This window comes from Ovis canadensis, chromosome 3 (genome assembly GCF_042477335.2).
Source record: "Ovis canadensis isolate MfBH-ARS-UI-01 breed Bighorn chromosome 3, ARS-UI_OviCan_v2, whole genome shotgun sequence".
Classification (NCBI taxonomy): Eukaryota; Metazoa; Chordata; class Mammalia; order Artiodactyla; family Bovidae; genus Ovis; species Ovis canadensis.
Genome location: NC_091247.1, coordinates 215,490,127 through 215,504,773, shown reverse-complemented (window position 1 = coordinate 215,504,773; position 14,647 = coordinate 215,490,127). Strand labels below are relative to the sequence as shown.

Genomic DNA, 14,647 nt, shown 5'->3' with positions numbered 1-14,647 from the left:
TTCATCATTTCAAGAAATATTTATTAGGAACTTCTTTGGTGCAAGACACTGTTCTGTATGCTGGGGATACACCAGAGAACCAAAGATCCTTCCCCTTGGGGAGCTTACATTCTACTTGGGCCGGGGGGGGGGCAGTGAAGGGGAGACAGACAATAAACTATAGAAGTTATAATTAATAAATAAGTAAATTGTATAGTAAGTTAGAAAATACTTGCTATGTGAGCTCTAATTGCTTTGGAATTCATCCACTTATCTGCATATAAAAATACTCAAATAGAGAACTCCCTAGCAGTGCAGTGGTTAGTTCTCCATGCTTTTGCTACCGAGGACATGGGTTCAGTCCCTGGTCAGGGAACTAAGATCCTGTAAGCCATGCAATGTGGCCAAAGGAAACAAACTCAAATAATTTTTTAAAACTGTTGGTTTCAGTTTGGATAGGGCAAAATGCTGAGACTTTGGATGATGATGACATTTGGTGCCCCCAGGGCTGGAAGGGCTGAACCCTAAGGACGGAGCAATGGATGGAGCAGGTGCTAACCTGCTAACCACCAGGCCTCGTCTAGAGCAGCAGAATGCTGCTAACCTCAGACCAGACGAAGGAAAGCTCCGCTTCACGGCTCTCAAGGAGGATGCTGGGTCAGTTCTCCGGTTTGGCCACCAGGGGTCATTTTACCCTTGTAAATCACTATCTGGAGGACTCAGGTAAAGACACAAAAGGCTTAGTACGAACTAAAACACCCAGTGACACAGCCTGGGAAACTCTGACAGTCACGCACAGACACACACGCACATACACACACACAGAAACATACAGCATTGAGAGACAGAAATGCATGCAGGACATGAGCATGTCACCAACTCCCTTGCTAATTTCACTAATAATGACACGGTCTTAGAATGACATGGGGCTTCCCTGGTGGCTCAGAGGTTAAAGCGTCTACCTGCAGTGCAGGAGACCTGGGTTTGATCCCTGGGTCGGGAAGAACCCCTGGCGAAGGAAATAGCAACTCACTCCAGTATTTTTGCTTGGAGAATCCCATGGATGGAGGAGCCTCGTGGGCTACAGTCCACGGGGGTCCCAAAGAGTTGGACACAACTGAGCGACTTCACCTAGGATGACATAGTGCCAGCCCAGACTCCATTCAAGAAGGAAACAAACAGTAGGTGGCCGGTAAATCAGACTTCTATTTCCTTACTTCCAGCCTGCTAAGAGCAGTCACCCTGTTCCTGCCCTCCTGTCCATCATTCATCGGATTTACTTCCGTGTAAACTTCTTGCCTGGCTCTTGTTCTGTTCCCTTTTCCCTGCCCAGAGAAAATCCCACCCCCGCCTCCTCCTCAGTATTTGTGCAGCTACTTCCGCCCCCACCTCCCGCTGCAGCTCCAGGATCCCCAGATAGTGCTCCACTGGGGTAGAGCACCTACTCGCCTTGCCCCCAACCTCACCCCCAGGAGCTGGAAGCCTTACAGACTACAACTGGCAATTGACTTGAACACTGCTCTTTCCCTGGCATTAATAAAAACAATGTATATAATAGCCTGGGAAGAAATTACACAAACTCTAATACTTCAGTACAGGTATGGTTCTAAAGCATGATCTGGGGATGGATTCTTTGAGAAAGTCTGTGGTGCTGGAGAAGACTCTTGAGGGTCCCTTGGACTGCAAGGAGATCCAACCAGTCCGTTCTGAAGGAGATCAACCCTGGGATTTCTTTGGAAGGAATAATGCTAAAGCTGAAGCTCCAGTACTTTGGCCACCTCATGCGAAGAGTTGACTCATTGGAAAAGACTCTGATGCTGGGAGGGATTGGGGGCAGGAGAAGGGGACGACTGAGGATGAGATGGCTGGATGGCATCACGGATTCGATGGACGTGAGTCTGAGTGAACTCCGGGAGATGGTGATGGACAAGGAGGCCTGGCGTGCTGCAATTCATGGGGTTGCAAAGAGTCAGACATGACTGAGCGACTGAACTGAACTGAACTACAAACTATTTTCATAATAATACTACTAAGCTGTTATTTGTCCTTTTCACTCATTCTCTCACAAGGAGATGAAATTTCCCAGAGGCTTCGTAACACTGTTGCTCTCACGGCTATTGGAATGTGTGCTTGCGAATTTCTGCTTTTAAAGTTATTCATTTTTATTTCTAGTATGGTTAAGTATCAAAAAAACACAGTATAAGCAAAAGTTCTTTGGAATGCTCCATGTTTAAGAATGTAAAATGGTCTGAGACCAACAAGTCTGAGAACTGTTACTTTAGAACAAGAATGTTCTCCTTATTGTATTATAGGTGAAGCAGCAGATGGGGAGCCAAGTGGAGTGGGAAAAACTGAGGACCTAGAATGGAAGAGATCTTGAAGGGGAAAAGCAGGACCTAGAAAGGGGAATAGGGACCAAGAACTTGGAGGGAAAACTCCTCTAACTCAATTTTGCCCTGCCCCCAACTATCCATGCTGGGTGTCAGGTCTAAATTGTTTCAAGTCACTAGACAAGAAGGAAACCAATTCAGTGAGCATCCAATAGGCTTTTGTGTTATTAATATTATGCCTCAGTGCTGGGCAGGCGCAGCCTCCTGATTCCCTAAGTCTGCTGTGGTCGGTCTAAAGGCAGGACACCCATCTTCTGCTCCATCTACCAGCTGTGGGCCGCGTTTCCTGCCCGCCAAGGGCATTTCATCCAGTCTCTTGCCTCTACATGGGCAGGTTCACAGCAACACTTTCTAGGGGCTGGAGAAGGGGTCCTCCCCAGCTCACCATCACCCCCAGTTAAAGACATTTTCAGCGGCGCTCTTCCTTCTGCGCTCCCCTGGGCGCCACACTTAGTTTTCTTCTGCATCCGCGAGCGGGAGCTGCCACTCCTAAATCCCAGTGCCCACCCTTCCGGCCCCCGGTGCACACCCCAGCGTGTCTGAGAGTGCTAGAGGCGCGGGGCGGGGGTGGGGGGGAAGAGCGCGGACCGTGCTCTGGCACGAACGACTGTGGGTTCAGAAGGACGAATCCTCGTGGGACGGGGTGAAGGATGACCGGGGATAGGAGGGCTGGAGCTGCCCCTGGCTGGCTGTGGTCAGAGCAGAGGCGTGGGCAGTCTCGGTAAGCGGTTCGGCGAGCGCCTCCTGAGCCCCTTTGGCGGCCAAGGTCTTGCCCCGGAGCGGGGCGCTCAGGCCGCGCAGGGTGTTGCGGAAGCCCTCGGCGCTGAAGTAGTACACGAGCGGGTCGAGCACGCAGTTGGCACCGGCCAGCAGCACCATGACCATCAGCACCCGGCGCACCTTCTTGCGCGCTTCGGGGCTGGCGGGCACCACCTCACCGCGTAGCAGCCCGTACACGGCCAGCGTGGCGTTGTAGGGCACGAAGCACAGCAGGAAGATGACCAGGCTCGCCAGCAGGAGGCGCACCGTCTTCCGCCGCCGCTGGCTCCGCGTGGCGTCGGGCCGCGCCAGGGTCCAGAAGACGCGGCCCGACGAGTAGACCACGGCCGCCAGGGGCAGCAGGAAGCCCAACGCCTCGGCCAGCAGCAAGAGCGGCAGTAGGCTGCCCTTCCACAGCTCGTCGCTGAAGCTCTCGAAGCACAGGAACACGTCGCGGCCGTCTCTGGAGCAGGACGAGGGCTGGTGCGCCAGGATGGTGGGCACGGCGAACACCAGGATGAGTGCCCACACGCCCAAGCAGAGCAGCCGCGCCACACGGGGCCGCCGCAGGTGGCGCAGCCGCAGCGGGTGCACGATGGCGGCGTAGCGGTCCACGTTGATGAGCGTCAGGAAGATGCAGCTGCCGTACATGTTCATCTGGAAGACGGCGCCCGCCAGCTGGCACAGAAAGTCCGGGAAGGGCCAGTAGTGCCGCGCGTAGTAGGACAGGCGCAAGGGCAGCGAGAGGGTGAAGAGCAGGTCGCTGGCCGCCAGGTTGCACATGTATACGCTCACCACCGAGTGCACGCGCAGCGCGCGCAGGAATACCCAGAGGGCCAGCGCGTTGAGGGGGAGCCCGGCCGCCAGCACCACGCTGTAGACCACCAGATGCAAATGATGGGTGGGCTGGTAGTCCGGGCACTCGTTGACCGAGGAGTTGGCTTGCATCGTACTACTGTGCGCCGAGGAGCTAAGCTGGGGGCATCAGGGGGCGCACCCCCGTCCTAGCATCTCCAGTCTCCGGGGCCAGGGCCTGGGGGCTGCACAGAGAGCCCCAGAGCAAACGGAGGTTCAGCATGGGCGTGTGTGTTGTGGTTGCAAGGCAGCCGGCTTGGGGGAAGGTGGGGAGCAGTGGGATGCCTTTGGTCACAGCCTCATCGGCAGTGGAGACCTGAAACAGGAGGGAAGCCAGAAGTCAAGATACTGCAAGGAAGGGCTGAAGACACAAATGTTATGGAGCTGAACTCCTTAGCCTCTTGAGACCTTTTTCAGCCTCAGATCTTTCCCCTACCTTCCTTCTGTGTCCAGAACAGCTTTCTGCACCCGGCTCCATGGCACAGTGTTAAATGCACAGGCTCTGGAGTCAGACTTGCCTACGAATAAATCTGTGCCTTTGTCCTGGTGTGCCTTCACCATTTCCCTGGTGGTCCAGTGGCTAAGACTCAGAGCTCCCAATGCAGGGTTCAATCCCTGGTGAGGGAACTAGAGCGTACATGCTGCAACCAAGAGTTTGCATGCCGCAACTAAGACCCTGCACAGCCAAATAAATAAATATTTTTTTTAAAGGAAAGAAAACTGACTTAATATCTCTACCCCTCACTTTTCTTAGGTGGAAAACAAGAAAGAAAGGAGAAGGGTTCCTACTTCACAAGGTCATTAGACTCAACGAGTCGATATATATGAAATGCTTTGGTTACTGTTATCTGCTAATATCTCTCCCTTTCTTCCTTTCTTCTACAAATGCTTCCTGGGACTTTAGAAGGTTTTAGGCATGTTCATAGCAGTGAACAAAACAAAGGCCTTGCCCCCACCTATTTTCCAATCCACTGAAAGGAAACAGATGATAAAGTATTGGTAAATAGATATTGGCCTCCTTGGGTGGATGGCTCAAGGGTAAAGAATCTACCTGCAATGCAGGAACCACAGCAGATATGGTTCAATTACTGGGTCCAGAGGATCCCCTGGAGAAGGTAATGGCAACCCACTCCAGTATTCTTGCCTGGGAAATCCCATGGACAGAGGAGCCTGGCAGGCTACAGTCCACAGCATCGCAAAGTTGGACATGACTAAATGACTTAGCACACACACACGCACACCAATAGCTCTTATGGCAGGTGGTGAGAAGAACTGTGGAGCCCCTCCCCTGGCACCAGCCTGTTCTGCTTGCTCCCCACTATCTAAAGAATAAAGTTCAAACTCCCAAGTACAGGATGAAATCCCAGCCTCATCTCTGCTGTTGCTCCTGTGTGGGCTGGCTTTGTGGTCAGAGTGACCCGGTCCAGCTGGATGGTTCAGCCTTGCTCACTCTCAGTTTCTTCATTTGTAAAATGGGGACAGTAATAGAATGGGGGTCCCATAGGCTGATGGCACACCTCAGCACAGTGCTGCCAGGTGGGGGAAGGCCTTGTGGGTTGAACTTCTCTGGGTGCTTCCCTACAGAGTCTGACTCGGATGTTTCCTAGTAAGGGTTCTATGATGGGGGGAGATGGTGGTTTGGTCCTAAGGGCTTAAAGGGGGCACTTAGCCCAGAGAAGGTGGCAGTGAGGCCAGGAAGTACTGTGGGCTCTGATAAGACTGCCGGAAAGGGCAGACCACAGCTGCTGCCATCCTCAGGCAAAAGCTGGCAGATGAAGGGTATGGCCAGAGGTAGCGGAGTCAGAAGACAAGACTTGGTCTCAAGTCCTTCCTTAATGCCAGAAGGCCACAGAAGCGACCCCTCCATTGTGATCCCCACATGCTGTCTATTTTGTATGTATTGTAAAATATACAGAACTTTAAAAATTTACCATTGTAACCATCTTTAAGAGTACAATTCAGTGACATTAAGTACAATCGCAGCATGGTGTAACCATTGCCACTATTTCTGAAACTTTTTTATCATCCCAAACAACAACTTAAGCAATAAACTACTCATCCCCTTTCCCTCCCTCTCCTGGCAACCTCTATTCTACTTTCAGTCCGTGTAAATTTGCCTATTCTAGATCCCTCCTCTGAGTTGAAATGTAGAATTTCCGTCCTTTTGTGTCTGGGTTATTTCACTTAGCTTAAAGTTTTCAAGGTCCCTCCATGTTATAGACTGTATCAGAGTTACAGTCTTTTATGGCTGAATAATATTTTCCTGAGCTTCCCAGGTGGGTCAGTGGTACAGAACCTGCCTGCCAATGCAGGAGATGCAGGTTTGACTCCTGAGTTGGGAAGATCCCCTCCCTGGATGAGGAAATGGCAACCCACTCCAGTATTCTTGCCTGGAAAATCCCATGGACCAGGGAGCCTGGTGGGCTATAGTCCATGGGGTCTCAAAGAGTCGGACACAATTAAACAACTAAACAACAAAAACAAATATTTTCCCATATAAACACCACACTTTGTTCATCCGTTCATTTGTTGATGGTGACTTGGGTTTTCCCATCTTTTGGATATTGTGGGTAATGTAATGAACATGTGTGGCCATGTGCCGACTTAGGGATCTAAAGGAAAGAAGTTATCTGAAGACCCTGAGCCATTATCCCAAAATACTGAACCTACTCCTTTCAGTAAGAACCACTTAAATCCTTACATGGAACAAAGTTGTAAACCTAATTGTCATATGTTTTCTAGTGTGTTTTTCGCTTGTTTGTTCTCCCTCCAACCAGCGGTTGTAGACTCCAGCAGTTTAAGACTTGTAAGAAACACAGCACAAGAATAAAGAAACATTTCCCCTACGAAATACCAATTTCATCAACGAAAATAATGCTGGATGGGTCTTAAACGTGTGGAAAAGCAAGTAACACCAGTTCTCTTCCTAAAGTGTGCCCAACTCCCATGATCCTTTGCTCCAGTCATGCCAAACTAGTGATAACTCTGCAAATACTTGACATCTCGCGTGCTGTCTCTTCAACCTGGATTGCCCTTTCTCCCCTTCTCTGACTGGTAAACTCAGTCACTTCTCAGGGCCCCATGATGCCTTTCCTGACTCCCGCCCTCCCACCAAACAGGCATAGTCCCCTCTTTGGTGTCTCCCCAGCACTTTGGATGCAGGTCAGCTCTTCCTACTCAGGCTGTCATGAGCTGCTCTTGGTCTGCTCCTCCTACTCACCCATGAACTCCTAGAGGGAGGGCCAGTGGACTGTGACTTACTCATCTTTGTAGCCCCAGCCCCTCCCTCTATAAATGTTGAGTCAAAAATAATAGCTGCCTCACTGATCGCTCACCATCTCCCTGGGTGCCTTCTAAGTGCAAGCTCTAATCCTCCCAGCAGCCCTTGGAGGTCAATGTTTCTCTTGATTTTTACTCAAAAGTGGTCAGTGAGCAGTGAAATCAGGACCCAAACCCAGGATGTCTCACCTCCGAAGTCCAAGCTGCCTCCAATAAGAATGGGTGGGTGGGTATGAGCTGGATGCTGCACCTAACTTTTATTGCTGCCTAGATGAAATCTATGCCCATAGGTGAATGTTTTTACTTCCTCCTTTGTCCAATAGAAATATGTACTGTTTAATAACCCACTTCCTTCTTTCTCCCGCTTCAAACACTGGCAGCACAGACTCATCTCACACACAGATATGCCTCCTGATGATCTCCCCTTACCTACTGAAACGGTATTCTGCTTTCAGCTCCTCAGGTCATGTCCTGTGTATTCGTCCCATTTCCCCAACCAGATGATAAGGTCCTAGTCGCTCACGCTCAGTCGCTCAGTCGTGTCCGACTCTTTGCCACCCCATGGACTGTAGCCCACCAGGCTTCTCTGTCCATGGGATTCTCCAGGCAAGAATCATGGTCCTAGGGTGGGGATTAAACCTTTTACAGCTTTCTTCCCAAGCTCACTCACACTTCAGTCTTTCCACTTAGCAGGCCCTTGTGATAGTCACTGGCTGCCTGGCAGGAAATCTTCCCTCTGCCCCCCATGTCCATCCAGCCTGTAATCCTGTCATAATATTTCATGTATCATTCCAGCCTCTTCTTATCACATTCCTGACTATCTCTTCCGCATGTACAACTCAGTGAAAAGCATCTCCCTTTGGAGAGCTTTGCTTGGAAACTGCTTGTAATAAAACTTCTGTAACAGTTTACGGCTGCAATTTTTGTTGCTGTTTAGTCCCTAAGTCGTGTCTGGCTCTTTGCGATCCCATGGACTGTAGCCCGCCAGGCTCCTCTGTCCATGGGATTTCCCAGGCAAGAATGCTGGAGTGGGTTGCCATTTCCTCATCTAGGGAGGGGATCTTCCCAACACAGGGATCAAACCCAGAGCTCCAGTATCTCCTGTATTGCAGACAGATTCTTTACCGCTGAGCCACCTGGGAAGCCCATAGCTACAATTATAATAACATTTTATCATTCTTAACCATTCTTTGGAGAATCAATAGCTCCTTACAACTAGGATGAATGAATGAGTGAATGGATAATTCTTTTCCAAGAATCCCAAATCTCTTAGCACTTCCCTCATGGCTCAGTGGTAAAGAGTCAGCCTGCAAAACACAGGAGACACTGGAGACCTGGGTTCAATCCCTAGGTCAGGAAGATCCCCTGGAGAAGTAAATGGCAGCTCCAGTATTCTTGCCTGGAGAATCTCATGGACAGAGGAGCCTGTTGGGCTACAGTCCATGGGGTGGCAGAGAGTTGAGCAGGATTGAGTGACTAAGCACACTGCACACAAGGCTCTCATCAACAACACTGCCATGTTAGTGAGACCAGAATGTTTAGCTGCACTAAAAGGTCGGAGAAGGCGATGGCACCCCACTCCAGTACTCTTGCCTGGAGAATCCCATGGACGGAGGAGCCTGGTAGGCTGCAGTCGCTAAGGTCTGGACACGACTGAGAGACTTCACTTTCACTTTCATGCACTGGAGAAGGAAATGGCAACCCACTTCAGTGTTCTTGCTTGGAGAATCCCAGGGACGGGGGAGATGGTGGGCTGCCGTCTATGGGGTGGCACAGAGTCGGACACAACTGAAGTGACTTAGCCGCAGCAGCAGCACTAACAGGTGGAGTTAGGAATTCTTCAGAGATGCTCTCTCCTTCCTCCATTCCAAAGCCGAGAAGCCCTTGGGCTGATGTCTCAAAAACCCGCCCCTCTCCAACAGACTCACACAGAATGGCCTAAGCTGAGCATTGAGAGCTGCCAGGCCCCTGCCCTGGTCCCCCACCCCATCTGCTTGCTTCCCTGGGGCTCCCTGTCAGAGGAATTGAATGGGCACGGTGCCAGGCCAGATGGCAGAGGTGGGAAAAACTGCCAAAAAGGAGGCAAACAGGAAATGGAAGGAGGGCTCTAGGTATGGGGAAGGGACAGCAAGGCCCTCTTCTCTGTCCTGCCATCAGCAAGAGGTCAGGTGGGGGGTGGGGGGCAAAGAAACAGCAGCAGCCCCAGAAGAGCAGAAACACCGGGACTTCATTTCACCAGGGAGAAGGGGAACCTGGAGGCCCACACAGACTCAGCAACCTCAGCATGCCCAGAGGTCACGTGAGCACACAGCTGCACTCACGTGCAAGGCCACAGGCAGGTAAGGGTGCACCAAGGGATGGGCACACAAGATTACTAGTAACATACAGATCAGTGTGTAACACGTGTGTGTGTGCACAGAACCTCAGACAGCCAAGCCAGGGGAGGAGGGCAGACTTTGGGACAGCATCCTTAGATGGACAGACAGACGGGCAGCTTCAGGAGTGCACACACACGCATGCAGATGGCCACAAGCAGATCCCTGCCCCCAAGACACTGAGAGGCAAAGAGAGGCCTGGGGACTGCCCCTCCGGCATCCTGGCCCCCTCCACCCCATGCACAGACCAGAATATGTGCAGTCATTCTCCTCCTCACCTTCTCCGTCTCAGCTTGCCATGAGCACACCCAGGACCCAGATCCCTGTGTCCCTGGGGCCTCTGGGACCGGCCCCACTGCCCTCTGAGCTGGGCTGGGCACCACACTTTGCTGAGATAAGTCAGCGGGGCAGGGCTATTTTCTGCTCTGGCAGGAAGTGAGAATGGAGGATAAAAGTGGACAGAAGGCTAGATCATGATCTTTCCCTTCCTCTCCTCCACACAACTGGCCCGTGGCGTCCACCCTTCTGGCGCCTGACCAGGGATGCAGAGGGGAGCTGAACAGAAGGGAGGTGGGTGATTTGGGACACTGATGGGGGCAGGGAGGGAAGACAGAGTCCTCCAGCTTCCTTCTGTCTGCTACCCTCCCCATGGCTTCCTATCCCCCTTCCCCCCTGCTCTCCCTACCTCTCCAAACATCCACCAAAGGCCTTGCTCTCATCACCTCTTCTTTGGAATCTACACCCTTCAGAAATTTGGAAAGTGGGAATCTCCAGTCTCTTCATCCTTCTTGCCCCAGAGGACCAGCTCTAAATAGCTCTGGCCTACTTTCAGATTTGGGCAGTCAAAAGCCAATCAGCGTGTCTCCCCACCCCCACCACACACACTGTGCCGCCAGACCTGGGTAGCTAACTGAACCCACTTCCTCTCCTGCCGCACCCTGGTAGCCATGAGAAGATGCAATCTCTACCCACAGACACGTGTGATTATGCAGACTCTGAAGGCCTATATGTTCAGATTCCCCAGACGGATGGAAACTATACTGAGCGTCCAGCAGAAGGATGATGAAGTCTAAAGGCTTTAGGAAAGCCTCTGTCCCAGGGATGCTCTGGAACACAGATGAATCCTGCCCATCAGCTTGTCCTGGGTCTGGGGAGTCTGTGAAAGTGACTAATAGTCGCTCAGTCTTGTCTGACTCTTTGCGACCCCAGGGACTGTAGCCGGCCAGGCTCCTCAGTCCTTGGAAGTCTACAGGCAAGAATACTGGAGTGGGTAGCTGTTCCCTTCTCCAGGGGATCTTCCTGATTCAGGGATCGAACCTGGGTCTCCCGCATTGCAGGCTGATTGGGGCAGTCTGTAAGGTGGAGATAGTACCAGGTCACCTGGTTGAGTGGATGGCCTCCTCCTGACCCAGGGGTCATGGTCTTCCCCTCCACGTGTCCTGTCTAACCTCCATCCTCCTTCCTCTCTGGTCCAGGCCTGCTCTGTTTTCTGTAGCCCAGATCCTGCTCCAGCCTCTCCCCACCCTTCCCCTCTTGGCCTCTCTTTCAGCTCTTCCAACATCATCCTGCATCTTTTCCCTTTTTCTATTCTCACCCCATCTCTCCTTTCTAGGAAAAGGCCAAAAGTTCAAAGATTAGTTGCCAGGTGAGTGGCTGTCACCTCCCCACCTGCATACATTTCTCCACCCTGCTGTCAAGAGCCGGAAAAACAGGAAACAAAGTCCCGATCACTCAGGACTCAAAGGGGATCGACTCAAAGGGGATCAACTCTCGGCAGCCCTGTGCTCTTGGTGGTCCTTGCTTTGGGACTTGGCTGGGTCCCACAGACTCATAGAAACCTCAGGAAGCCTTTGGATTCATGGACCTGGCCCTGCCCTTGGGCAGCACTGAGTGTGTGCGGTGTGGAGCCTCCGTGGTCCCTCCCCTGGGGCCTGGGCTTGGGAGGCTTCTGAGCTGCTGGGGTGCATGCTGAGGGCACCAGACAGGGACACAGCCGGGCTCTATGGTCTCTGGGTGGCCAGGAGGTGAAGCTCAAGGGTTGAAAGTTTCTGCTTCTGTCTCAACACAACACTTCCCTCAGGTCCCCTTCGGCGACAACCTCAGATCACCCTGAAGGGACCAGAGATGCAACCTGATGGGAGGGCCCCTTCCCATCAGGGAGGCCCCCACAAACAGGGAACAGCCGCCCTCAGTGATGTGACACACAGGTGTCAGGGACTCCGCTTTGATTCCTGATCTGGGAAGATCCCATGTGCCTCATGGCAACTAAGCCCCTAAGCCGCAACTACTGAAGCTCCACACACCTAGAGCCCATGCTCTGAAACAAGAAAAGCCACCACAATGAGAAGCCCATGCACCACAACTAGAACGTAGCCCCCACTCTCTGGAACTAGAGAAAAGCCCGTGTGTAGCAAAGAAAGCTCAGCACAAACAAAAATATATAAATAAATACGTATTAAAACAAAAACAAAAGAAGGCCCTGCACACCCTCAAATATCACCCCCACCCTGACCCTGTGCCCAGTATCTGAAATTTTATCCACTGCATGACACTCCTGGACCACATTCTACCAGACCTGGCAGGACACTGGAGACGTCTGGCCCAAACGTCTTCTAAAGAAAACGCCCTGGGTGAAGGCAGTGTCTCTCAGGCACCTCTAAGACATTGGATTTGGCTGGGAAGGTCCCTATGAAGGCAGGTCTGTGCCTTGAACCCACTCTGGAGTTTAATCAGGTCAGGTCACTGTCACCAGCAGAGGCCTGGCTCTTGAGTGGGCGTTGGACATTGTCTTATCTGAGAATGGGAGAGGGTTGGAAACCATCCTCAGAGGGCCCTCTTTCCTCAGTGGCCCTGGGACCCAGAGTTCAGCATGAGAGTAGGTGAAAGGGAAGACCCAGCCTCCAGACAGACAGGCCTAGGGGCTGGCTTCATGCTCTAGGGCACGTCCTCTGTTTGCGGTCTGCCTGCCTGAGGTCGTCCCTTTGAGCTCTTTATTCAAAAAGATTTCTCCAGGCCCAGGGCCCCCTCTCACCTCCACTCCCACCCACCTCCCTCAATTCTGAAGGAGGGGTGCTTTCCTTGTGCCCCTGTGAGGTTCAGTCCCATCTGTGAGGTCCCCTTACCTGTGCTCGTCGGTGTGGCTCACCGCTCTCCTGAGCTGGCTTCTGCCTGCTCTGGGCCAGGCCGGGCTGGTAGGGCCTGCTCCCGGCGGTGGGACACACCCACCTCAGCAGATCTCAGCAGATCCCGGCACTCTGCACACACCCGCACCCAACCCCAAGACAGCGGGCAGGGAGAGAGACAGAGGAGGAAGCCGTGACCTCAGTGCCTTCACAGTTTGGCCAGAGAAGAAACCCCAGCAGATAATGTCACTTAATGCAGCCCCAACCCTCACCCACTAATGCCCTCTCACCACCCATCCCTCTCACACCCTTTGTAGTTTCCGGGAAGCCTAGCTGTCACACCCAGTACTGCAGATTCCAAATTACTAACCCCCAGCCTCTTGCTGTCCTGCCCGTTCCCCCTGGCTGTCTGTCTCTTCTGGGTTCCAGCAGATGGTTTTGCTCTTGTCGCAGGTGGCTTATACCTCCCTCTGCGTGTTTGTGGGGGAGGGGGAGCAGGACTCAGATGACAACCCCTAGTCTTCATAGCCTGGGCTGAGCCCCCTGTCTTCCAGATCAGTAGAGCCAGGCATGTCTGCACTCAGTGAAAAAAAAAAAACAAGCTTTGAGCCCTAGGTAAAAAAGGACATTGTGATTGAATGAGTATGTGAAACACTAAGTCGAACAGGTTTCTCTATTACAGGGTTTCTCCTAAAAGCTTGACCACATGTTGATAATAAAAGCTGGGTGACGGGGGCATTGATGGTACATTGAGAGAGTGTTAGTTGCTCAGTCTTGTCTGACTCTTTGCAATCCCATGGACTGTAGCCCACCAGGCTCCTCCTTCCATGGGACTCTCCTGGCAAGAATACTGGAGTGGGTAACCATTCCCTTCTCCAGAGGGTCTTCCCAGCCCAGGGGTCGAAACTGGGTCTCCTGCACTGCAGGCAGATTCTTCATCGTCTGAGTCACCAGGGTTGCATTATTCTATATTTGTGCATGCTTGAGCTTTTCCATAACATTTTCTGTTAAATGCTATATAGTTACCCACACGTGTGTGTCTCCAGAATATGTTTTGGGAGATCTGTTATAATTTTTTTTTTTGAAAGATTTTGTAACATGGATCATTTTTATAAAGTTTTATTGAATTTTTTACAATATTGTTTCTGTTTTTTATGTTTTTGTTTTTTCTGGCATGTTGAGATCTTAGCTTCCTGAACAGGGCTCAAATCCATACCCCATGCCACTGGAAGGCAAAGTCTTAATCACTGAACAGCGAGGGAAGTCCCCCATGTTATTTTTTTAAACTTTTTTAAAAAGTTGATATGTTGTGTTTTCATTTTTATTCAGTTCAAGAAATTTTCTTTTTCCTTTTTTTTTGGCCACATGGCATGTGGGATCTCGTTTCTCCAACCAGGGATCAAACCTGCGCCCCTCTACATTGGAAGCATGGAGTCTTAACTACTCGTCCACTCGCTAAGTCCTGATCCCATGTTATTAAAGGCTGATGCTGGAGTCACATCTCCATGCAAGCTGTCATGACGTGGCTCCCCCACATTTGGACCACTGGGCCCATGACTGGATGTCAGAGCAAGGGCTTCCAGCCCAGTTGCCTCCTCCCTCCTATAAATGGCAAATTCTGCCGTACCGCCTGGGGCTGGCCCCCCCTGGACATAGTCTCATTCAGATGACCCTCCAGAGGGACAGTCCTACGCTCACATCTGAGATCATGGGATCAGAGCTTCAGAAATGGAGACACACATGCCCTTGTGGCCCACACGGTCCCCAAGACATGGGCCATGACTTCTTCTGACTTCTCAGTCTTCTCCTGGCACAGGATTGCTTCCCTGCGAACCACCCCCAGGGTTCCCTTGCTGACAGATGGCTCCATAAGTGCCAGGGGTTGGAG

General features: G+C 51.7%; 1 protein-coding gene across 4 annotated transcripts; it reads right to left on the bottom strand.

Moving 5' to 3' along the window:
- Positions 1-13,170, bottom strand: LPAR5 (lysophosphatidic acid receptor 5). 4 transcript variants are annotated; one of them, XM_069581433.1, is made up of 3 exons: positions 13,130-13,170; positions 12,760-12,891; positions 1-4,299 (listed from the first exon to the last, which is right to left on the bottom strand). In XM_069581433.1, the coding sequence occupies exon 3, from the start codon at positions 4,074-4,076 to the stop codon at positions 2,985-2,987; it is 1,092 nt and encodes a 363-aa protein (XP_069437534.1). In that variant the 5' UTR covers positions 4,077-4,299; positions 12,760-12,891; positions 13,130-13,170; the 3' UTR covers positions 1-2,984. The 4 variants fall into 4 exon arrangements, with proteins under 4 accessions (XP_069437534.1, XP_069437536.1, XP_069437535.1 ...); XM_069581435.1 differs by lacking the exons at positions 12,760-12,891; positions 13,130-13,170 and adding exons at positions 7,692-7,883; positions 10,323-10,446; XM_069581434.1 differs by lacking the exons at positions 12,760-12,891; positions 13,130-13,170 and adding an exon at positions 10,323-10,481.
- Positions 13,171-14,647: the final 1,477 nt, after the last annotated feature.

Bases quoted from the DNA above. Each gene is read 5' to 3' on its own strand.
- LPAR5 (XM_069581433.1), bottom strand. From the start codon at position 4,076: ATGCAAGCCAACTCCTCGGTCAACGAGTGCCCGGACTACCAGCCCACC.